Source organism: Bactrocera dorsalis, chromosome 5, assembly GCF_023373825.1.
Source record: "Bactrocera dorsalis isolate Fly_Bdor chromosome 5, ASM2337382v1, whole genome shotgun sequence".
NCBI classification, from domain to species: Eukaryota; Metazoa; Arthropoda; class Insecta; order Diptera; family Tephritidae; genus Bactrocera; species Bactrocera dorsalis.
In genome coordinates this window covers 32917363-32943905 of record NC_064307.1, presented here as the reverse complement: position 1 = coordinate 32943905, position 26543 = coordinate 32917363, and the positions used below count along the sequence as shown (strand labels likewise).

Sequence of the window (26543 nt, the reverse complement as noted above, 5' to 3'; positions counted from 1 at the left end):
ATATATATATCATGTACAAGAACTCGAGTTACACAAGAACTCTTTCGTTTATAATGTTGATTTTTTTAGTATTATTTTACCATTTTTTCTTTCGAGTCGGGGTAGTAGTTTTCATTTAGATATACATATGTATTATATAAAGATTCAAATGTATAGATATAAGTTGTTTTAAGTTCAGTTTGTGCTAAATATACTTCTTACGAAAACAAAAATAAAAAAAAAACTAAATTATATAAATAACAATCGATCGTTTTGATCAATCATAGACAATCGTTCCTAGACACCGTTCCCACGACAGTCAGGTCTACCTAAACGAAACGGACCCTGATTTTTATCCGCTAAAAGACTGTGAATGATGGGCTGTATGAGATATATGACGACATTGACATAGTTGAGCAAATTAAAAGACAGCGGATACGCTGGCTAGGTTATGTTGTCCGGATGGACGAAAACACTCCAGCTCTGAAAGTATTCGACGCAGTATCCGCCGGGGGAAGCGAAGAAGAGGAAGACCTCCACTCCGTTGGAAGGACCAAGTGGAGAAGGACCTGGCTTCGCTTGGAATATCCAATTGGCGCCACGTAGCGAAGAGAAGAAACGATTGGCGCGCTGTTGTTGACTCAGCTATAATCGTGTAAGTGGTGTCTATTCCAATAAAAAAAGAAGAAAGGACTGTGGACTATGCGGCATTCCACCTAATTACTTAAGAGATGTCGTTCTAGAGGTTAGCTTAAGTCTTTCGCGATTACTGGAACAATATGTCCTAACAATTTTTATTATTTTTAACCTATACAACCTTTGTAAATCAGATCGCCAGTTTGATCGCAATTTTCATTGATAGCGCAATCTTCAAAGTCCAGACTCTGTGAGAAAAGTTCTAGATCTATTTAAAAATATATCTTTGAGGTGTTTTACTGATACATGCTATTATAAAAATGGGACTTCAAATCCCGGCAAATCTAAATGGACATTTTGGATGTCGACAAGGAAACTAAATCTGCACGATGAGAAGCTTATTGTGATTGAAGCACAATTTTGAAGACTCTGGAAAGGAATTTGCTCGTGATAGTTCTGAACAAACAAATTTCGCTTCAGAAACTGGCGTTTGCGAAAATTATCTTTGACGAGAATAACGAAAATGATGGCGATAAACAATGAGTGCACTGGATTTCTGAAGTCCACTGAAATTGAATTTAAAAAATCCAGACTTTAAGCCAGCGTACCAATTTCCTTCTGATGGAATTAAAAAGCATATCGACTGTTCGAAAGAGATCAGCCAGGTCGATCGTTTTGACCAGAATACAGGGCTCTACGATTTCGAAAGCAAATTTCAAAGGTGATGGAAAAAAGTCTTTTTAAACTTCTAACGCTTTCGTTAACTAATTCATGGATCATTTACAGTGATCATAAATATACCAAGCCGACTCTTGAAGAATTTTTGATGCCTTTAGCGGAAAACATGACTTTCGAGGGCAGAAAAAGCCATCCTAAAAGTGATCTTCCCATCTTACATAATACATTATATAATGGATAGATAGGATAGGGTTATTTATGGAATAAATAAAATGAATACCACATAAGCACTGGCTGGTCGAAACTTTCCATGATTCTTCTGCATAGATGAGGCTGAAATTCATTGAAGCAACGTTCAAATTTCTTCTTTCTCGTGTGGTTTTGAGCTTGTTTCAATATACCTGTGAGTTTAAAAAACCTATAAAAAGAAATCTAATGGTCCTAAATCACACGATCTAGGCGGCCAATTTTGATCACCAAAACAACAGAAACGACCTGGAAATGTCTCATGGAGTGATTGAAGTGTTTTACGGTTTGCATGACATGTAGCACCGTTTGTTGAAACCACATATTGGCCACGTTAATATCATCAAATATTGGCAAAAAGAACTGGATTATCCTGTCGCGATATGGAAAACCAGTAACGGTAACTGTTTGACCAGCCTCATTTTGATTTGAGTGGATGATATATTGTTTTGGGTCTGCACTTCATTACCTCAAGACGCATTCGTGAGCTATTGCTAGGGTGGCAGCAGCTTTGTTGCGTTTCGGTAGTATTTGCTCAAGATCTGTTATATCGTTATCCTCATTCTACAGACAATTGCTACAAATGTTTTCGTTCGCCATTCAAGTGTCAATAAAATTTTGCTATCTTTTTCTATACACAGTAGTAAAATATGTACTTATGGAAGCACTACGAAGGGTAATAGAAGTACCCCGCAAAGTAGGGTTCGGTTTCCTTTACTCTAGATCTTGATAGTACATAAATTAACTATCGAAAAAATTCAATGGGTGAGGCTGTCGGATTATAGCTTTTACTCTCACTCACTTCGTGGACCACAGCGACGCGGAGCCTACTCCTAGCAGCCTCTTTTCCGCGAACATAGCTCTGAGGGATATGTGAGTGGGGCGGAATCGCTGGAGAAGATGCACAGTGAGCTTTTTCGCGAATTGATCAAAGTGCAAGGCGAATGTTGGAAGGCGGATATCCTGTCGGGAGTTCATAAAAGGATAAAATACAGCTATCAAGGTAGCAGCAGATATACCTGTTTGAAGTGGAGCTTAGCGGATCTTCTTTACAGATCTTGAGCTCAAAGCTAATCAATTACTACATGATTCACTAGTAGTAGCATCAAGCTAATTCTTCTTTCATTCGGGTGCTGGAATTATGGCTTCGAACGAACTAAGCAACCAGCACTTGTGGGATTGCCAAAGCATTCTCGTCCAGAGGGGAATATAAAAGGTCTTAACAAGGTTCACATCGCCACAATGATCGGTACCCAAGCTTGAAACTGGCACTCACGAGGTAAGGTGAAAGATTTTGGAAGACACAACTTGTCAAAGTTGCAACAAGAAAGATGAGGTGGAAACATCTAGACACTTTCTCTTCCACCGTTTCTCTAGAAAAGGTTGGCTGGAATTGATCGCTTAAAAAAATTTGTAATAGGCATTTTGTCGATATGCGGTGTTCGTTTTGATCCATAATAGGGTGTTCTGTTTAAGTGGAATTAGTTTTGACTTTGCAAAAATCTTTTCCTTTACAGTGATAATTTGTTGCGCTTGCATTCCTTGTCCGAATAAAAATCCGGCTCCATTCCGGTTACGCAGACATAATAGCTTTGAAACGGATATCGGTATCATTTCCAAGAGAATTTCTTCAGAAAAAGTTTACTGTGCGTACATTAGGGTGGTGCCTTTGTAAAAGGGTTAATATTAAAATAAAATAAAAAAAGTAAAAAATCAAACACAAACTATTGAAACATAAACATTTATTTAAATAACCCCTAAAACTAAATTACATTTCTTCAATAAATAATTTATGTAAGTTTGTGGTGAGACAGAGGCGCTTAAGTAATTATTTGTTTTTTATTGTTATAGGATTTAGCACTTATTCTCGAGAGCATACATCCGTGTTGCCAGCGATCATACAAGGATTTAGCGCATTCAGCGAATATAACCACTTATGTACCTAGAATTAGTGTTAAACATACAGACATAATTCAGTAGTTATGCCGTCTTTGATTTGCTAGTTTGTCATTTAATTCAACTACGGTCTTTCATATAAGTTCTTCAAATGCAATCATACACATAGATATTACGTAAATGTGTTGGTAAACATATACATAATAATTGCGTGGCAATAATAATTTAATTTAAGTCTAGCTACATAGGTATTATAAGAAGTGTTCAATACGATACCCAGACGATAGGAAGGTCACTTAAAACTTTTCTAAGCAAGAGCATATTACAAGGGTTAAGGCCAAAAATAACAATTCGCATTAAAATTAAATATGAAAACACATAGAAACAATTGAAACTACAAAACGGAACGAACGAACGAACGAGCGACAATGTCGCACAGGACAACACGTGCCTCTTAAAACTATATTCAGTTGTTGTTGTTCTGTATGTATGTTTGTATTCAGCTATACGAGTATGTGGTACGTTACTACGTTACTATTATTAATATTTGTATTTGCTTTTTGTATTTGTATTTGCATGAAGCCAGTTTGTGCTTACGTGAAACTCAACATTGTGTTCCGTGTAGAACTAACATAGTTACATAACGTACATACATACATACATACGTAAATATGTTCAACTGATAAATTACTTATGTATATAAAAAATCTAATTTTTTGGTTCTAAAAAGGGCAGTCGGAAGCTAGCGGGTTTCTTTTCACACGTAACGGCCGTTAGGAGGCGTGTTTCGCCACCACCGCTCGTTGGTGGTTCAATTGGTATTGAGCGTTGCGAACGATCAATATGTGGCGGCAGTTGCAAGTTGATGGGATCGCGTAGGCGTCGCAAGTCATACTCAGCTTCGGCAATTTCACGTCTTAATTGATTATACTTTTCAATGTCAAAGCTCTTCCTTTTGGCCTTTTTGTGCATTGTAATCAGGAAGAGACGATCCCTAACTGTTTCGTAAGTGTATTCCTGAAAGAAATATAGCATATGTACATGTAATTAATAGGTATAGGTATAATACAAAAATAAATTAAATAAAAGTCTGCGTCCAACCGTCCGGTTCCTAACACGTATATTACTATGTTTCACACAAATCACCCCCATGGCAAGGTCTGACGTATGGAACGACTTGGCGCATTTTACGTTGAGATCTCGCTCGACCTACACAAGCGACATCGCTTCGCCCCTATGGGCCCTTGAAAAGTTCCAAGAAGATCCGATGTTTCGAGCAAAATTTGTTCTGCGATTATGCCTATTTCTGACTCAATTGGTATGCAAACAAGCAAAATTGTCTCATTTGGGACGAAGAATAATCTGAAGAGATTCAAGAACTGCCAATTCATCCAGAAAAAATAACGGATTGGTGTGGTTTGTGGGTCGGTAGAATCATCGGTCCATATTTCTTCAAAAATGACGCCCGTTGGACAAAACAGATAGACCATCTGAGATGTAGCCGCGGCCAATATTTGAAAGAGATAATCATCAAAAAATACGAGCCCAAGAATGTTCTTTCAAATGGTAAGAAATATTCCCCATAAAATTTCAAGTTTCTGTGTATTCTGTGTGTTTAAAAAAGTAGGTAACCTCGAAATGGATCACCTTTTATTATATTTTGCAATTTGGTGGATAGGTCAAAAAGACGGGGCTAACGTCTGCTGATTTTTCAATGTCCATGTACATATATAATTTGCAGTACGAACAAAACATACAATAACAAAAAAAAACAATCCATGAAATGTGCTAGAAGTTATAGACAACCTTTACTCTCTCATCAGTAACATCCAATCTTTCTGTACGAGTTCAATTATTATTGGTACGAAACTAAGGTCTAGGAATTATTATTATTTTTTTAATATATTACCGATTTCGTTAGGCAGTAGTAAGCATACAGGGCCATCGTGGTGCCATATGTAACAAAGTATGTGACGGGTTCCATGATATCCCAAGAGTATTCCCACCAAGTGAGGCGCGCCAAGACACCAAATTGTACCGCCATTAAACTGAGTCCGACCCATGTTGCGACGACCGTTTTACGTTGCGCTAGTTTAGCAAGTTCTTGCTTTTCCTGTAAATTTAAGGAACGTTAGATAATTTCCATCTGAGACCTGCGTATGCGTGTTATAGAAACATTTACCATTTCTAGAGGTGATATTTCAAATTTTAAATTTTCTATTTTTTTCACTAGTTCATGTTCTTTGTGCAAATGATATTCGCCGACATGTAAAGCTTCATACAACTGTAATGAGAACATAATATATACATTTTAAATGTTTTTATATTAATTAAAAATATCTTTTGTTACAATAATACATACTTGTGCTACTAAAGTTCTAACATCACTAAGCCTCTTTAAGTCTTCAGAGTCGATTTTTTTCCTTTTAGGAGGGATCACTTCGTATTTGTTATCATTTATTTGCAGCCTGGAAAGGGACGTAATTTAATTGTATTATAAATTAGTACGGTTTTTTTAAACATCAAGAAAACAACTAGTTATTAGCATCAAATTAGATTAGATATTACATATATCACGCTTTAATATAGGTTCGAGTTGTCTCTAAAGCACGCGCATGCTTTCTGAAATTTTTTTAAATATTTTTCCTTCATTACTCACCAAAATGGCTCATCCATAAGGCTGTCGATGGCGCAAGTGGACGCTATTCGTACACCACATTTGTTCAGCACAACCGCTCGATCAATACCGTGATCTTCAATTTTCAGCATTTCGATAAGATCGCCTACTTTGTGCGACACGGGCCTCAGCGCAAATCGGCATTTCTCCAATCTGCTTGGCAGCGGCACTGTTAGGTGTGGAAGTCCTTGTATATATTCAACGTAGACATCGCCTGCAAAAGGTTGAAAATGATACCCATTAGAGAAAATATTATAAAGATAAAATATTTGTAGAGGTTTCAAAATATACTGCTGTGAAGTTTTGATATACAATATACAAAATAAATATAAAGTATGAAGAAAAATTGTTCGATCGGTACAAGGCATTTTTATGTTCTGTAGCAATTAACCAGAACATTTTAAATTAGTTGCAATAATAATAATTAATATTAATAATAATAATTTAGTTAGAATTTCTTGTACTTTAAAAGTTTATATATGTAGATATGAAGGAAGAGTTTTCAGTTCTTATGAATTTTATTACACACCAATTCCGCTGTGATAAGGCTAAGCCTAATATAGAAGTACCGGGTTTCCAATAAGAATGATATAATTTCTAAGCGTCATTTCGGCAATTTTTAATTTGTCATAATATTTAAATTTTTTTCTTTCTAGTCGGTAAAGCTTACAATTTCATCGTGGAATGATATACCCAAGAACAACCTTTATAAATGATTTAATTTTGTTATTAAAAGAATAGTTTACCTATTGCAACTTTTCGTGCGCTTTGTAATGCGCTTGAAAATCTCGAGAGTACATTTTCTTTACATAATATTCAAGTGCCAATGAGACAAAGAAATGATCGAAGTAATGTAAATATTACTGCCGTTCAGGCAAGTGTTCCTAAAAACCGCAAAATTGTGCTCATTCATATATTAAAAATGACCGAAACGACACTTACAAATCATACTCGTATCATGCCTATTGGAAAACCCGATACTATCTAATAAGATTGCACTCGCAGATATCAGGTTAAAAAATTTCAAGAAATTGAATAGGAATGGACCCAAATAAATACCTTCAAAGTACTACTGTAGGCAAAGTAAGTAGTAAGACTTTTTCATTTAAATTTCGCGCAAAAAACCATTCGCCGAAATATCTTTCTTTTAGGTTGGTATGACTGTCAGTAACATCTGCGCTAAATGGCAGATAATCATCATGGTTTTATATACGCTTGTCTGCCTGAAGTACAAAATGAATGAAATTATTCAACAATGAAGTTCCATTACATCTTTGGTGAGGAATCAAATTTCTGATGCCGAAACGTTCAGAATGTGAGAAAAGGCTTTCGGTGATAATTGTTAGTCGCGAATTATTTAAAGAGAATCGAGAACGCGTTGACGACGAACTACGTCCTGAACGGCTATCAACATCAACTGATGATCAACACGTCAATAAAATAAAAGAATCTGTGCTTGAAAATCGACGATTAATAGTCAGAGATCTTATTGTTATCGTTGGAATATCGGAAGGATCAGTAAATACCATTTTAAAAGGACATTTGGGTCCAAGAAAAGTGAAAGAACGATTGGTTACAAAATCTCAATAATTTTAAAAAATTGCGTGTCGTTAACGTTATCATGAAACGTATTGGCTTACGACCCGGAAACATACGATCAATTGGCCGAATACCATGTCGAAGGTGAGCCGAGGCCGAAAAAATTACGTCAAAGAATAATATTTGAGTTTTAAGCGTCTTTTGCGCCACGCTTTTCGTAAAAAGGGTCCCGGATGAATGAGTGAGTTTTTCGCCAAATTTTCAACCAATACCGTGTCTCGATCACCGTGTATGCCTGATATAGCATTGAAGGCTATTCCGGAATTGACTTTAACAACTGTTTGGAGGATTGAAAAAATGGTGGCACAAGCTTGGGCCAAGCGATATTACTTTGAGGGGAACGACAAATGTAGATTTTGAATAATAAATTAAAAATTTTAAAATTATGAACAAATGCTTATCATTTTGGGTTCATATAAAATGTGAAGTGAAATGTAAATTTCTATCCTATTGGATAAAAATATGCATTTCAAACAAAATGCAACATTTAATGTTTTATACTTAATGTACATATATCAGAGTACTCCTTTTCCTATGATTTCTTAAAAAATTATGAGCAAGCAAGGGTTCGTGACACAATACAGGTCATATCTACCGACAATTCCTTTCTGGTTTGAATGATCTTTTGTCCTTCAAAGAACGTAACGTATTTTATAAGCTCTCATTTGTTAAATCTAAGTATAATATTTAAATGTATGCAAGTTAACAAAGAGAAATCATCATCAATTCTGTAGTGACCATTGTCTTCTCTATAGTTTTTTTTGGTTACTTTAGTCTCCACTTCTGTAGTAATACATGCATCCCTCATTAAAAAGTCATGAACTCTTGAAATCACTAGTGAAAACCATGAACATTTTTTTATTGGGAATTTCTCACTGACGCCATTATACTGGTTAGAAAAGTTGACTAGTGCTTCATCAAAGTTTTTATCCGCCTCCTAATAATGATAGATCAAGGCAAAATGTGTGCAACAAAGCCTCTTCGCCAAATACGACGAATTACGCACATTCTATGGGCAAATAATTCCATGTTGATTAGGAAAAAGTAAGTTTCGTGGCAGTGGTAGGCAATATATGAATGCAGCGTCAGAATGAGTGCTTTCCTTCATGCATGCGTACATATTGTCACTTTTATGGTGTGAATCTCATCCCTCCGCCGCTCATAGTCAAGGCTAAGGCTATTGACTGATTGGAACGCCGTAGAAACTTAATTGCTCAACTATGCATGCACAGACGTGATGTTTGCTGCAGCAGTTAAATGTTCTCAATGCTCTCTAGAGCACAACTCTTCAACGCTGAATTCGAATGGAATTTTCTTTTCGATCTCGCATGTTTGATTAACATTATTACTGGTACTTGGTAGTCGGTAGTAGTTAGGAAAATATTACGAATTGCAAAGTTGATTAGCATTTCATTACGAGCCTTACATGTGTAAATATGTATGTAGTATGTATGTACTAGGCAGATGTTGTGAGCAAAGTTTCATCAAATGAGAATGTCGAGGGCACAGCATGAAATATGAATGAGGGAAACAAATATTTGGAACATCGAGCAACACTCAGAAGCATAGGAATTCAAACACACATAAAATGGCACATAAAACAAATCGAAGCATGAAAATATTTGTGGTATTTACAAAAAAGTTAAGCTTTTATAAATTTACCGAAAATATTTTGGCTTGAAATAATCAGTAGACGAAATCCGAATGTGGTTTATCGAAAGTGAAATGTGGTAGCTAAGAAACGTTAATAACGTGGAAGAGCACCAAAAAAGTGTAAAGACGCCGAACTGCAAGCTGTTATGGGTTGAAGATGAAGCAGCCATGTTAAATGTTGCACAACAAACAATGTCAAATCTTTTGAAAGCTATGAGAAAGAACCAAAAGTGTAGAAAATGGTTGTCAGATGAATTGAATGAAAGACAAATGGAAACCCGAAAAAACATTTGGGAAATTTTGCTTCGAAGACACGAAAGAAAATCAGTTTTGCATCGAGTTGTCACTGGCGATACAAAATTGATTAATTTTAAGAATCTTCAATGCAGAAAATTATGGCTTAATCATGGCTGAAACCATCAACATCGACTGCAAAAACAGATTGTTTCGGTAACGTTCGGTTTGTTTAACGTGGGTACCTGCTGACGACAGCTCTTCCATCATCCGGGTCTTAACCACAACCACAACGATACTCCCCGAGGAGTAAGTCCCCATGAGCAGGTTGCAGCGAACTCCAAGGGCTGCTGCTCTCCATGGTACCAGAATTAAGTCTCCGGTTAGACTTTGTAGCCGAGACTACTACCAGTTGAGTTTCCATACTGATCTGGACTGGCGACTACGGGTTGGATACCATATGCACACGCACACACCATTCACACAAGAAGCTAAACTTAATTTTTAGTTAAACGCCTTCGTTACCTAAACAATTTACGCGCAAACGACCTTAACTTTTCGGCATTCCGACTAGTGGAGATTACACCACTAACATATAAATGTCCATCAGTTCAGCTAATCTACATACCACCCAGATCCCTAATGTCTGAGTATATCGGGTATACCGCAATTACATCCACCCAGTCCTCTATCCCATCCCAATGATGATCTGATGTAAAAATGCAGAAAACCCAAGCTGAGACAGAAACGGAAGTCTGGATTACCCCCCACAAACCCAATTTCCCGAATGTACTCATTACTTACTCGAATGTTAGGACCATCTAGTCATTACCTGAATGCAATAGCACATTCTATACTCTGTGCTTGGTGGGATCACAAGGGTGTGGTATATCTTGAGCTTTCAATCCTGGTAAAACTGTCAGTACTAATCGCTACAGAAAAAAAATGATGAATCTGAACCATGCATTGGTCGAAAAACGAATAGATTGGGCCAGAAGGAACGGCAAAGTAATTTTGTTAACGAAGTTGTACCTGCACAGAAAGCAAAATCGGTTTAGGATACAATCAAAGTAACTGAATTCATTGAATATTGTTTTACCAACAATTTCCATATAACGGTTGTTTTTTTAGATCTGGTGTTTTCAATGAAGCAATATTTTTTTCGTAGTAGGTATTTTTGAAAGATGTTATTTTATAGTTAATACGAGGGCTGCTATATATATTTCTGGCCTAGGCAACACTAAGTGTTTCCAGGTGCAATCTGACATTTCCACATGTCATTTAATCGTGAATTGTTTTATTTACAGGGAATTAAAAAATTCACCTCGGCCAAAAAATGGAATTAACTCGTGAACATTTTCGTGCGATCATTTTTCACAACTTTCGACGTGGCTTATCACGACAAGAGTGCATCGATGAACTAAAGTCTTTATATGGCTATGAAGCACCATCCTATAGCACTGTGAAAAACTGGTACAACGAATTCAATCGTGGCCGACGCTCGCTCAAAGACGAATTGGGTGAAGGTCGTCCAAAAACAGCCGTTGTGCCAGAAAACATCTGATAAGGCAAGACCGTCATGTAACATACCTTCAGATAGAGGCATGCCTATGCATTTCTCCCACCAGCATACATTCGATATTGCATGAACACCTGGCCGTAAAAAGGGTTTGTTCTCGTTGGATCCTGCACAATTTGACAATCGCTCAAAAAAAGGCTCGTGTGGATTGGTGTAAAGAAATGCTGAAAAAATACGATCGCGGTGCTTCAAAAGACGTTTATAAGATCGTCACAGGTGACGAATCATGGATCTATGCGTATGAGCCCGAAAAAAACAGCAATCGACCGTGTGGGTGTTCCAAGACGAGTCAAATCCAACGAAAGTTGTTCGTGGAAGAAGCACTTCGAAGCAAATGGTCGCCTGTTTTTTCGGCAAAACTGGTTATGTGGCAAATTCGAAAAACGAACAAGAGAAGACGAGTTTTTGAGAGAAAGGTTCTGCGGAAAATTTATGATCCTTTGTGCATTGGCAACTGCGAACACCGCAGTCAATGGAATTTTGAACTGTATGAGATATTTGACGACATTGACATAGTTCTACGATTTAAGAGGCAGCGGCTTCGCTGGCTAGAACATAACGCCTGATTGGATGAAAACATTCCATCTATGAAAGTACTCGACGCAGTAACTGCAGGGAGAAGCACAGGAAGAGGAAGACCTCCAGTTAAAAAGACAATGTGGAAAAGGACCTGACTACACTTGAAATCTGCAATTGGCGCCCCATTAGAAAAAGAAGAGACGTCTGGCGCGCTGTTGTTAACTCGGCTATAACCGCATAAGTGGTACTCAGAACGTTTTGTCACAGTCACAGTAACTTAAAATATTCTTTTTGACCAAAGAATGGAAATATATCGCGATCGTTTTTACGCAATAATTTTTACAAATTTCGACGTGGATTAACTCAGAAACAACGAATCGATGAACTTAATTAAATTATTGACGATGAAGCTTTATCAAGGAGCAGGATGGTATGTTGAACTCAATCGAGGTCTTAGATTACTTTACGAGGAATTTTCCTGAAGATCGTCTAAAATCAGCTGTTGTTCCGGAAACTATTGATGTTTTGCGCTAGCAGATATTGCCAGATCGGAATGTGATCTGTCGTTAGATTGAGACAACTATAGACATTATTTCAAAAAGTGCAGGAAATTTTACTAAAAAGTTTGTTTCATTTTGTATACCACAGAATTTGTCAATCGTTAAAAAAATGCACATTACAATTGGTCGAGAGAAAAGTTAAAAAAACGACAGCGGCGCTTCGACACGTTCATGACATCGTGACAGGTGATGAGTCGGGTATTTACGCGTGTGAGCCCAAAATTAAATATCAGTCGACTATGTATTTGTGTATTCAGTTGGGCCAAATGCAACAAAAGTTGCTCCCATAACTTTTAAGTCATATCCGAACAACTGTATATTTATAAGTGTGGACTTTGTTGCACCCAATACGCTACTACGGAGAGGGTATCTGAACAGACACAAGCTTTGATAAACGTAAATGTAATTTCACAGTTGTTGAAGTTGTGCGTGTTTGGTGGAATAAAAAAGCAGGCAACCTACTAAACGTAAATTCGTGTTTCCACATTTGTTGTAGTCATTAAACACTAACATTATAAGTGCTCATGTTATCATCTTCTTAGCTTCTTTCTCAATTCTACATAAGCGCCTTTTCTGCATTTGCTTTTATTTATCAGTTTGCTTGCCACATTTGCAGGTTTTCGCTGCAATTAACATTATGTTGGCCCAGCTTTTTTTCTACTTACCACTGGCCAGGTAGTTATCTATTTCTCTGTGTGTTTGTTGTTTCGCCAACCTACAGGCGTTTATTGTACACTCTGCTTGCAGCTCATTTTCACGCCAAAGATGTGTGTAGTTTCGTATTAATTTTCTTTTTAAATCAAATTTCTTTAACGCTTGAGTTATTAGCGACGACGGCGCCGACGCCGCCGCCACTGCCACTGCGCGCACTTGACTCTCATTGGCGTCATCATGGCAAACTTTATGCGCTTATTGCTGTACTCCATATAACTGCTATGCCGAAGCTACCATCTTCATTATGCTCATCATTGTCTTTGGATATTCAGTCATTAGCGAGACTTTGGCGTCATAACTGGTGCGCGAGTACCTACAGACATACATACATCTGTACGTACATATGTGGGTAAGTGGTGCTATTTGGCCGCTTGCTGGCTTGTCAGTTGCGGTTGTTGGCCATCACTGCCGCCTGCACGTCTGCCCCACTGCCGCCACTCTACCCAGCGCCACCAGCGCCGTTGCTGATTATTATTTTCATGCACTTTGATTTTTTGGGATTTTCAGTAAGCATTTCACGATTATGACTACTGCAGCCAGCTACTTACATGTACTTGTACTTGTAATTTGCTTTTTTTCTCCGTCGGCGCTTATTAATGGAATTAAAAATTCAGTTAACTTTCAGATTTTCGCGCTTGCAGACGTTCCCGACGGATCGCCCATGTACGCGGTCAGAAAAACGGTGCATTGAGCATACTTGTGTTAGTGTTAGTTAATTAAAAAGAATATATATACATATATAAATAAGAATAACAGTGATACTTGTGCATAACATACAGAAAATATGCAAAAAAATCGTGAAAACAAATTTGCAATTCCATTTATTGTGACAAAGTTTCAAATCACTACTACAAATGCTACAAATTCCAATGACAAGTGAAATGTCAAAGTGAGATTGACTGTCACTCAAGCAGGATTAAGAAATCAAAGTTCATACATTCACAAAGTCTTGCGAAGAAACAAAAAAAAGCAAGAAACAAAACACTTGTTATCCACCAACCCACAAGCAAAGATAGGGTCGCTGCGGTGTTGTTGATGGCGCTGACACGCACACCCCTCCAACTCAACGCCTGCCACCCAGTCACATACTCAAAAATTCTGAAAGTGTCAACTTATTTACTCGATTGATGTTGCTTACCCAGCCAATATGTGCAAAACATACACACACACACACACCGAAAACTCTTTACAAGACCCTAGGGATGTCAGAGGGAAGTGTATTTGATTAACCATTGAAGAAATTGCTCGCCCTTTCCCTTATCACCGCCAGTTAAGTGTTCGCTGCTCAAGCGCAAAATGCCGGTCAAATGCGATATTGACAGTTGATGTCTTGAGGAAGACAAATAACAGTTCTTCAACGACTTTCCATAATGTTGCAAAGTCAAAAGGAATTTTAAGTGTCTGCTTGAAACTTCGAATGTTCTTAGCGTATTTGTGTATAAAAATGAATAAGAAACATAAAACTTTGCAATATTTTCTATTGCTTGCTCTTCGATTTGTAGCTATGGAGAAAATATTGTATAGATTTGCTTAAAGGCAATTGCTTACGTCACTAACCCCAAACATACAGCGCAATAATTCGAATTATCGCTGGGTCAAGTTTTGCTTTTTTGTCTATGATAATAAAAATAGTTCCAATTATATATATGTATAATTGTGTGAGGTTAGGTTTTAGGCTTCTAAAGGGTGAAACATTTCGAGATTCTTTACTTTTTTAAAGAAAAATCATACAAACTGCAAATTTAACGCGGCATGTTTGTTATCATTCGATCGAAAAATCATTGGCATTTATTTTTTGAAGATTATCTCTTTCAAATGTTGGCCGCGACTACGTCTCAGATGGTTCATCCGTTGAGCACAATTTTGGATGACTCGTTTGAGCATTTCGAATAGTAACTGGCGAATGACAAGTGTAATGTTTTGCTCCAAGGCCTGAATCGAAGCGGGATTGTTGACATAGATTTTAGACTTTGCATATCCCTACAGAAAAAGTCTAACGGTGTGATATCTCACAATCTTGGTGGCCAATCGACTGACTCAAAATTATTTGCTAACCGAAACGTTCTCTCAATAAATCCATTGATTGATGCGATGTGTGTGAAGTAGCGCCGACTGGTTAAAACCAAATGTTGCCGATGCTGCAATTTTGCTAGTTTACATACCCATTGAGCCAGAAATGGAACTCATCGCTGAACCAAATTTGACTCAAACACCATGGATCTTCTTGGAACTTTTTAAAAGCCCATATAGTGGAGCGATGTCGCTTGGGAAGGTCGAGCGGCTTCAGTTCTTGAATAAACGGTGCCTAATCGACTCTCCACGGTATTCGTGTACGCTTTTAGCTACGACTCTTAACTGCACGCCGGACGTGGTATATTCGGTCGAATATTATCCAATAATGGATGCTGGGTCTCAAGATGGGTAATGGTATTCCGAATAGTACATTCAGTAGTCCGATTATGTTCACCATAAGTTGAGCGAAGCGTGCGTTCTTTATAGTTAGAACGTGAATTTTCGTAATGAAATGCCAAACAATACTGAACAAAAGTAAGATGACAGCTTGACACGATTCACGCGTGATCTTCCAAAAAAGGCTATTGCAAAAAGTACCTCTACTTTGATCACCCGTTCTTTTTCTTCTACAAAGCATACTGCTTTTCAGACGCGTAACATTGAACTCGGAGAAATGACTTTTCCTCCATATCGTGAATTTGTTTCCACAAAGCGGATATTTGAATTTAATGAATTGGGAATGTTATCGACATGGAATTATTCTTGTTCTTCTTTTGTGCTTTCGAATTGATATTCTGTGAATAAATAATTACACATTTTGGTAGGAGATTGATGCAGAAAGTCATCAGCTAAAATGAGATAAACCGAAATGTAGACCAATATTAGAGAATCATTCAGCTGCTTCAAGGGATGTTTGAAGCACAAAGTTACCTGCGGGTAGTGTTAATGGTGGACAGACCCAAAAGCTCCTATTTCTAGGCAAAGGGGAACTTAATAATATCAGAAAAAATTAGTTAAGGCAATCTATAACCGAAACTAACACAAATAGAACTCTTCCACCAATATTAGAGAACCATTTAGCTCCTTCAAGGAATAATTGAAGTAATGGACACTAGAGGAACACCTCAGTTCTTGGGGGCACTAGTAATACAGGGCAAACCACAAAGTTACCTTGGGATAATGTTGATGGATACACCAAAAAGTTTCTACTTCTAGGCAAAATGGAACTTAGTAATATTGTAGGGGTCATCACAGGGTACCTTCACCATCAGAAAATGGGAAAAGTGGATTCGGCGGAATGATGAGCATGCACTGGAACTTTGCGATAGCCCAGTCTTCAGCCGGATGAGATGGTATATATACCACGGTTCCCACTTCTCCCACATTAGAAACATTGGGTAATTTGTGTGGACAATTTTTTTATTTATTAAATCCACTGAAATGCTGGATAAGGCTTAATTTGTTTACCACCTGGAAGTGCAATAGGTCTAATGATGGCCGACGTGTGAATGCGTTTGCTATTTCAACCATCCAACTAACCAATAAGAACCTCTGCCATTGGAAAAACTTGAAATTGGCAATTTCGTCATATACCTCTTACAACCTGTTTATCGGAAGTCTCCAAGATAAAGAACATACAATTTACTCTTGCTTCCACGATAGATGGGTTGCCGTAACCGGAACGTAATGTTACGGATACAAGGTTTGTCCGGAGAGTAATAGGACTGAGTGGATTTAAAAAATTTTGTTTAACCAATCGTTACAACTCTTTAAAAACTATCAAAATAAGCTCCTTCTGCGTCGGCCTTTTTCTCGTACACCTTGCGCATGTTCTAGTGCTCCATCACAATGCTATGAACCACAGAGTTTGCTAAATTTAACGTCTGGGCAATTAAAGGAATACTTAGTCGATCATCTGAGTTCAAAACATTGCGCACGCGAGTCACATTGGCGGTGTTTGTCGAAGTCGCAGGTCTCCCAGGACTGTCTTCATCAGCGACCTTTTCCCGGCCCTTCAAAAAGGCCTGGTGCCACCGAAACACACCACTTCTTGCTAAAGTAACATCTGGAGTTTAATCGCAAGTTTTACTAATATGACATTAATCAACAACTAATCGAGTGCCATACCAGATCTGGCTCGAGGATTAGTAATGCACGCGACCTAACAATTGAACACGTTTCCGTACACCTCAGTATGACTTTCGATGTGTAAAATGCTTCAAAATTCCAAAAAAGTTTATCTCTAGGCCTACTCTTGTCTCAAAGCAGTAATTCCTAATTCGACCTCAATTTGGGTGTTTAGGTTTAGTTGTGTTTTCATTTCAGATTTATAGTTTCCCGTTGCTCTTACTGCAACCACAACTGGAAAGCACTAACAATAACCAAACACACACAAATTGAGTTTCGCCCAAAACATCACAAAACCCCCACACAAGTGCCCTATGTATGTTGAGCCGCAACATCGTCAACATCATCAGCAACGGTGCGTGGGGCAACAACGTTAGCAATGTAATGACATTGCTACTCGTTCTAGTGCTCCTCGGTTGCTGTGGTTGTGGTAGTTGTGATAGTGGAAATTCGCAAAAAAGTTCTTTTTGGTTTTCAAGCGGCGGCTGGTTGACTGGCTGGGCGTCTGACTGCTTTGCCGGCTAACCCACTGTGATGAGAAAATATTTCAGTAGTTTGGCTGCTTATTTGGCTCGTTTATTTGCTCGTGCTTTTTTGTTTGTTTGTTGATAACCTTTTATTTTCTGGCTTGTTACGTTTAACTTTTTGAGTTGCGCATGTGGTGCGCTAATACCAAGGGTTGACCTTACAAATTCTCAAATGGATTTCCATGCAGTATAGGAAAGTGCCTCCGATTCGGATTGAACCAGTCGATTTGTGGTGAAGTAACAACACAATCCGGTATCAGAAACCATATTGAAAGCTGTAAATATTTGTATACCCTGAACAGGGAATATTAAATTTGCCAACAACATGTTTGTATCTCCCAGAAGGAAACATCGGAGACCCTATAAAATGTATATCAGCATGATGAGCTGAGTCGATTTATGTCAGTCTGACCACCTTTTGGTCTGTCTGTTTGTATATAGGCAAACTAGTTACTCAGTTTTTCAGATATCGAGCTGAAATTTTGCACAAGTTCTTGTTTCTCCAAGGACCTACTTATTTGTCAGAACCACGGATATCGATCCACCATAGCCCTACTGCCCTACGAACTGAACAATCGTAATCAAGTTCTTACAACGAATATTTTGTGTATGAGAAGGGTATTGTAGCTTCCATGCTTCTGTACGTTATTTCTTGGTTTGGCTAAGGTCACTAACCGTGGGAAGTGAAACATAAAAAGAGAGGCTTTGAATGGAACCCTTTATAAAGTGATAGGCGGCATTGTTAATACATTCAGAAGAACAACAATTTATTAAATTTCGAAATAAAGCTGTCCACGATCCCAAAAACTATGATCATAAATTGGGCATATTGGGGTAAAGTGACCCAAAGTTTCATTGTCAAGACTATGAATACTTTTTATATCCTCAATTGAGTCAAAACGGTGTCCTCGAAGTGGTCATGTGAATTTGCTGACTAGCTGGAAGTTACTCGAAGGTAAATCAATGTTCAATAAATACAGACATAGTAAAATCGAAGAATTCACTTTTCGAGCCTCACAAAATGACGCGTATCTCATATGTTAAAGAATATTTTGACGTGCAATTTCGCATAGATGTCACTAACAGTATTACCAACTTGCCGAAAAAAAAATATCGATGCGAAACACGCGTATAAATTAAAAATTCAGCTTTCAAATTGATCACAGTAGTAGGATGGAGTCATGTGCAGAAGTTCACGCATGTGAGGAAAGTTTTCTGAACGCCATTCACTTGGGAGTGCCCAGATACGATTTTTTTACATTTGGTTTAAGCAACATCCCTCCCCAGGATTCTGGCTGGGTTTGAGACCCCCACATAAAAACCCTAACAAGAAGAAAACAGCCTCAGAAAAGAGGTCCCCTTTTGAACGTGTTAAGGAAAGATGCCGCTGCCCAGCTGATTGATGTCCTCATTAGAATGAAGGCTGACATCATTGCCGTCCAGAAAATGCGATGGACGGGACAAGGACTACGGCGAGTAGGTCCTTGTGGCATTTACTGCAGTTCACCCCGGTGGATGAATGTCCGCATCAAAGCGAAGTTCTCAACATATCGCTGATTTGCACCCACACCCCGACGAAAGAGAAGGACGCTTTGACCAAAGATATCTTCTATGAGCGCTTAGTGCGCACCTATGACAGCTGCCCCCACCACTATGTCAAATTCGCGTTTGGAACTTTAAGACGAGGATGTGCAAAGAAGGTATCTTTGGCATAATGCTCGGTAAATTTAACCTCCATGAAGAAACATAGCCAAAAGGGTTGAGGTTGATCGACTTCGTCGAGTTATGGTTATCTGCAGTATAAAATTCCAAAATAGAAAAATTCATCAAGCTACTTGGTTGTTGTTGTGATAGACGGAAGACACGGATCCACTATTTTAGACGTGTGTACGCTTCGAGGTCCTAAAATTGACTTGGACCACTATCTTGTTGTTGCCAAGATACGCACCCACCTCTGTGCAGCAACAGACGCACGTCAACAAACACAAGGAAAGTTCGACGTCAAAGCTGCAATCACAACAGACAACCGAACGATTTGCTATTCAACTTGCACTCCTGCTTTCCGAGAACATTCATCAGTATTTCGGTCTAAGGGAACTGCATTTCAACCTCCTTACGTACAGCTGAAAAGGAAACCATTAGTTTTCGGAAAATTCAAAAGAACAGCTGGTACGATGCGCAGCGGGGAGAAAATATACCGCCTACCTCGCAACGTTACAATCGACCACAATACACCCGGAATGGGATGAATTCCGAGAATTGAAGAGGGAAGCGAGACGTATTTGAAGCCGATCAATTTCACACTCACCATTCATTCGAAATCAAAAATTTTTTGACCTGAAGTGAACAATCAAAATCTAGATAAAGATCTTTAATACAGCTTCGGTGCAACGTGTGTGGCCTAACGTTGTCCCAATAGGAGAAGAACTCTGAAGTAATTTTGAGCAATGGGACCGAGTTTACGGTGCTTGGCCGTATAAAAATCTGTGTCGTAGGAACGGTGCTGGTCATCTCTTGGCGATCACTTACTACAGACGGTCCAATTCTACTGAGTTTAGAAATCACAAAACTGTCTAAGTAGTTATTTAGTATGCAATATTATGTTTCTCTGACCATATTGTGGAAGTCAATTGGACTAACACAACGCGAAATACAACAGTACGAGTATTTAAGGTCCAGAAATCTAAAAATTAAAGTCGAAGATTGCGCAAAGTTTCTTTTAGTATATTGCACTTCGTCTATAGATGCATTTTCAGCATTCTAACATATTAAAAAAAAAAGTTTGCGAACAATTCCGAGCCGAGTAACGACTAGTCCATTTTTAATGAGTGTTGCATCATACCGGGTTAAGGTATGTTAACACAACTGGCTCACATGTAGAACATAGGAATATCTATGTACGTACACGTATTTGGTTTTGTAGATGTTTACGCATGAAAACCTCGCCAAATGCAACTGTTATTCCTATTAGAAAAAAGTTTACTGCTTAGAGCAGGCTGTTCTCAGCGCCTTTTTGGCATTTTTGACAGTTTTATAGTTTCTGTTTGCGGCCTTCTTTCGCCAAGGTTAAAACCGAATTTAAGATTAAAGTTCCAAATAAATTGGTGAACCAATGGCACGATTTCAGCAGACCAATGGGATGAACGGACGACAAAGTGCAAATCAACGGAAGTGTTGACATGCGAATACATAAGTAGAGAACAGAACCCGAAAACCTTAAAAATGTGTGTTGGCACAAAGGAACACTTTTAAATTGGCAGCTATTCGTTTTCTACTCCATCTTGCCACAATGCTCTCTAAAATTCACTTGTTAAGCTGTGGCATGCGAGTATGTGTGTGTTTATACTTGCAAATATAATCCTTTCGTTTTGCGTTTCTTTAGGGCATCAGCTTGCGGTGCCAAGTCAATGCTTACTTCTATACTATATGTACGTATACGTACATATGTGCATAAGCATTCTAGTATGTGTGTGTGTGAGAGCGTGCCATATGCGTGTTTAAGTGCGTGTCCTCTTCTTTGCATATCTGCGTGCAGAAGTGACTGGCTCGTTAATTATGGATGCAAAGCGCATACATTCGACACATACATACATATATCTACACACATATACATATTATATATACACTTGCATGCATGTAATGTTGTTTTTGTTCGATGTTTGCATTTCACATGAACAATTGCGACGCCGTTTGCCATTAATCAAATTAAAGGCGAATTAAATGAGTAACGGAAAACAGCGACCCGTCAACTGAGGTTTCCCACACCCGACACTCGTCTCTTTTCAGAATTCAGTGGTGGTGGTAGTGCAGCGTGAAGTGTGAAGAATTTATGCAGGTGATTTCGGAAGCAGCAAAGTGCCAGTTGGCTTAGGCCTTGCCATTTATTTTAGCTAAACCACAAGGAGCCACTGCGAAAATTCGTATAGAAAGCTACATATACTCGTAAATCAGCGACACATAATAAACGGATTGAGGTAAATGATTTAAATGTTGATCTCACATAAAATACTTAGACTATACAAATATCACTTCACCCTTTTCAAATTTATCGCTTGGATGCTTTAAAGTTCTACTTAAGCTTTGTCCTCTCACATTCGATTTTAATTTCAGTAAAAAGTAAACGTTTTTTTTGGAAAAGCTCTGTTAAAAAATATTAGTTTATTGCGACAATGGTTTCGTGTTTTAAACGAATACTTATTTTTTTGTAAATGTTCTAATATATCATTTTTTGATTATTTATTAATTTTTTTATAACTTCAGCGTGATTTAAGGCCTAAAGAGATTTAAATAAGCAACGAAACTCAAAAGGTTTATTCCAAGTCAAACATAAAACTTAGAGATGCAAATTAGGAGATTTTCAGTTTGGATTCTTCAATTTTAGGGATTTTTTATATCGGGGCTTTCATGCCTCTCCCATATAGAAGTATTGACGAATCGTATTGAACTTTTCATAAATCTTTTGAGACGACTCATTTAAATTCTAACAATTCCCGGCGATCCGTTTCGAGGTTCCTTACTTTTTTAAAGAAAAAACATAGAAACATCAAATTTAATGGGGAATGTTTATTATCATTCGAAAGAATATTATTTGGCATTTGTGTTTTGAAGACTATCTCTTTCAAATGTTGGCCGTGGCTACGTCTCAGATGGTCCATCTGTTGTGCAATTCTAGATGGCGCGTTCGAGCATTTCCACTGGTAACTGGCGAATGACAAGCGTGGTGTTTTGCTCCAAGGACTGAATCGAAGCGGGATTGTCCTCATATACTTTAGACTTAAAAAATCCCCACAGAAAAAAGTCTAACGGTGTGAAATCACACAATCTTGGTGGCCAATCGACCAGCCCAAAACGTGAAATTATCTGCTGACCGAAACATTCTCTCAATAAATCCATTGAATGATACGATGTGTGTGAAGCAGCTCCGTCTTGTTAAAACGAAATGTCGCCGAGATCACGAACTTCAAATTCAGGCATCAAATAGTCGGTTATCATGGCGCAATAACGGTCGCATAATTTTTGAAGAAATAGGGATCGATGATTCCATCGGCCAACAAACCATACCAAACCGTTGTATTTTTCTAGATGAAATGGCAACTCTTCAATCTTTTCAGATTGCTTTTCGTCCCAAATGTAGCAATTTTGCTTGTTTATATACCCGTTGAGCCAGAAATGGGCCTCATCGCCGAACAAGATTTGACTCGTAAACGTCGGATCTTTTTTAAACTTTTCAAGAATCCATAGAGCGAGGCCATGTCGTTTGAGAAGGCTTTAATTCTTGCACCAGATGTATTTTGTATGCTTTCAATTTAAAATATCGGCATAAAATCCGCCAAGTCGTTCTATATGTCAGTCTGAGTTGCTGCGGAAGGCGCAATATCGACTCACGGTTTTCGAGTAAACTCTCAGCAACGGCTGCTTTATTTTCTTCACTAGGTACTGGACGTGGTCTATTCGGTCGAATATTATACAATAATAAATACTCGTTCAAAGATTTGTCATAGGGTTGTGAATAGTGCAGAAATTTGTAGTAACGAGTAGTTCAATGGACTAATTGTGATATATAGTGGCCAAGTGAGATCAGGTAGTCTCTGGTCTTTGAGAATCGTTAACCGAGCTCACTCGAAACCTAGCCATCTCGGATTAGACAGTAAGAGGACAACGAAGTACGAACCCTTTCACTAGTCTGATAATATTGGAGCGAAAGTACCATTGTATATACAGCGCCTACCAGTAGGGTTGACGTGGCTCGTGGCAGTCATGTTTGTTTATGGATTTGTGTCAAATTTTGTCAGTGAATTTAGTGAGGTTTACAATTTCTAGAAGTCACGTTTTACTTTGGTACAATGCTTGGTATTTACCCAAGATTAGTACACGAATTCACGTCTCTGGTAGTTACTGTATATTAGATAAATAAATAAGGATTGCACCACAAACTAAATTCCAACTGCTTTGTGCTATTGAGGCGATGTGATCCCTATTTGGAAACATGAATCTAAGGGCCTTTATCCTGCTTCTACAGACTGATGTACAGTCAAATAGCAGGTGCTCTGGAGTTTCAGGCTCCATGTCTCAGAACCGGCACTTTGTACAAGTAACTAGGCCCATGTTATATACATACATACTTAAGTGCTTTTTGAGCTTACAATGGCCAGTGTCGAAAGCGGTAAGTAGCCTGAGTTTGTCCTTGGGAGGTTGATTACATATTAAACCTTTTAAGGTCGTAACTACCCAGTGGTAACTTGTGATGGATTATGTCTTGGAGTTGATGCCAATACCCCTCCCTGCCTCTCCTTCATCCTTGCGGATAAGCTTCTTTATTCCCGGTAATAGTACCTTTGTGACGGGAATCTTGGTTGGTTCACTTGGTTACGATATACTGTAAGAGATCTTCTTGAATGATGCTCATTTCTGTCTTAAAGCCTTCATCAATAAACAAAATTGTCGCTAATGCGGTGAGTAAAATCCTCTTGTAGTGTAGGAAACACAATTGCATCTCCAAAAATCGATCGTTTGGTGCGGTTTGTGGTTTGGTGGCATCAATGTGTCTGATTTCTTTCGTAATGTGACAGGAAACGCTGCCACCATCAAAAGCAAGCGCTACAACCAATGTTTACCGACATTTTCTTCTCGGAATTTGATCAAATCGGTGTATACTAAACACTTATGATTATTTTGATATGATATTTCGCACAGATGTCATTGGAAGTTTTATCAACCTAGAAAAAGATCATTTCGACAAAAGGATTTTCGCACGAAATTCAAATTAAAAAGCCTTACTATTTGCCCATAGTAGTAGTTGTACTTGTACAGCACACAATAAAACAATTTGACTACGAGAGGGTCAATGGTATTAAGAATAAAGTAGTGGTCTGCTTTTTCATAAGAGTTGAATGTCATCCAAGGTTTTCAAGAAATATTTGTCTTTCGTTCCTAAAACATTAATTATAACAAAAACACATTTGAACACCATGTATTATATTAAAGTAATACCTTAAATTATTTAAGTTATTTTACCAGTTATGGTTCATACTTAACATATAGTTAATTACACTAGTACTTGTAGGCTTCCCTCCATATATTCTATAGGGGTTAGGAACCTGCTTACCCTTGTTGTTTGCCCCCACATTTTCAGTTGAATGTGTTTGGGTGGAATTGGAATGATGTGAATCATCCTCGTCACCATCATTTCCACCGCCACTAGCATTACCTGTGCCACTCTCTTTAGGGCTGGGAATAGAAGCAGGCGAACTCACGGTACTGTGTTGAACTTCATAATTTGTGTCCTTGGCATGAAGCTCAACATTGTCAACTTCGTGCTTTGTTGTTGCTTGGTTGGATGAGAGATTTTGGTACATAAGCGGAGTGATTTCTGGTTGTTCTTCGCTGGCTTTCTCTTTTGCAGGTTGATGATCTGTATAACTATGTTCTGTTGCGCTCTCGCTGTTTATTATTTTCTCCTCGTCCACTGTTGCACCAGCCTCGTACGCTTGGGTATCTGGTGAAATTTGAGTTGTAGGCTTTCCTGCCGTAAGCTGTAGATAGCTTTGTAAACGCTGCACCAACACATCCTTTTTGCCGACAGGACTCAAACCATGCGCACGCAGCTGGGTGCGTAACTGTGATATTTTCAGCGTCGTGAGATCCCCCTCTTCATTGGTGAAGCAAAAGAATACGCGCGTTATGTACGGGTATGCAGACGTAAGTGTTTTGGCAAGAGTGCAGTTGATATTACATGAATATATAAAATAATAAAAAGAAAATTGTTAACCTTGTATGGTGATAAGCAATGGAAGCGTGCGCTCGGCACCGCTAGTGTGGACCACTAGCAGCTTCAAGCTGCAGCAGATTTATCGTACCTTTCGAGAGAGTCTCATCTGCTTTAAGCAAGTGATGTGGTTTGAAATTTTGTGTTTGCATGCTTTTTGCTAAGAGGTTGCTCTCTTTGGCGGTTGGCTCTGCATTTTCATTTGCAGTTTCACTCTTGCCTTTGAACGAAACATAAAAGAAGAAACAGAAGAAAGAAAAGAGGAGTATAATTTTGAAGAAATGCAAAAATAACTAAAGTGGGGTGCAAGTATTCACGTAACTTACGGGGAAACTTAAAGCGGGTGCGTGCGAGTTTAGTACATTGATGTGAATTTATTCAAATGGAAAATGAATTCGATGGGCATCAAACCGAAGGTTAATTAATGAGATGGGATGCGAAATGTTAAACATTTGTCTAATGAACAGCTGATTTGGTTAACTTTATGAACAAATTTGATGAGAATGAAAAGGAGATGAAACTAAGGATGTGTGTAGGAATTTTTATTTTATTTTATGAAACAGAGAACAATTATATATTAATAACTTAATTATGCTTAACTCATTAGTGATAAGTGCAGTTAGTTATACAAAAATATACCATACATAAATAATATTCATTTATTACATAATAATGCTTTTTGCGTTTCATGAGGATAATGGGGGTGCCTTTTATTGCGGGTTGGTTTTAATTTATTAAATTAGTTTTTCATTATTAAATTTTTAGTTAGCATTAAGATTTCTCTTGATTGAGAGACCCCGCCACAAACATCTCTTTTAGTGTCTAAGTGGACAAACATTAACTCGAATACTGTTCAAATTTCATGACATTTCATCTATTGCTTCTCAAGTTATTGGTCTTAAAGTAATACTAGCTTTACTATTTTTGTTGATGCAAAATTATTAGATGTAACTGAAAATTCGTTCCATTAAATTCAGTGCACGAATACTGGTTTGTTGAATTTCAAGGCAGTAAAAGTAGAAAAATCATCGTGTGCTCTGCCCTATCCACCATATGGGAAACCCCATAATCTGCGCCAACTACCGTGGAATAAAACTCTTCAATATTACATATAAGGTTCTATCGAGCTTGCTGTGAGAAA

At 38.1% G+C, this 26543-nt stretch overlaps 1 protein-coding gene across 3 annotated transcripts in view; it reads right to left on the bottom strand.

Moving 5' to 3' along the window:
• Positions 1-3266: 3266 nt before the first annotated feature.
• Positions 3267-26543, bottom strand: part of LOC105227159 (calcium uniporter protein, mitochondrial) — a 172465-nt gene continuing 149188 nt past the window's right edge. For 2 of the 3 annotated variants that reach the window (XM_049458149.1, XM_049458151.1), the window contains 7 exons: positions 25494-25622; positions 24743-25285; positions 6095-6326; positions 5798-5903; positions 5618-5719; positions 5345-5548; positions 3267-4452 (listed from right to left, as the gene is read on the bottom strand). In XM_049458149.1, coding sequence (XP_049314106.1) covers positions 4144-4452; positions 5345-5548; positions 5618-5719; positions 5798-5903; positions 6095-6326; positions 24743-25285; positions 25494-25622 — 1625 coding nt within the window. In that variant the 3' untranslated portion in view covers positions 3267-4143. The remainder of the gene's footprint in view (positions 4453-5344; positions 5549-5617; positions 5720-5797; positions 5904-6094; positions 6327-24742; positions 25286-25493; positions 25623-26543) is intronic. The other variant, XM_049458150.1, reaches the window with a different exon arrangement.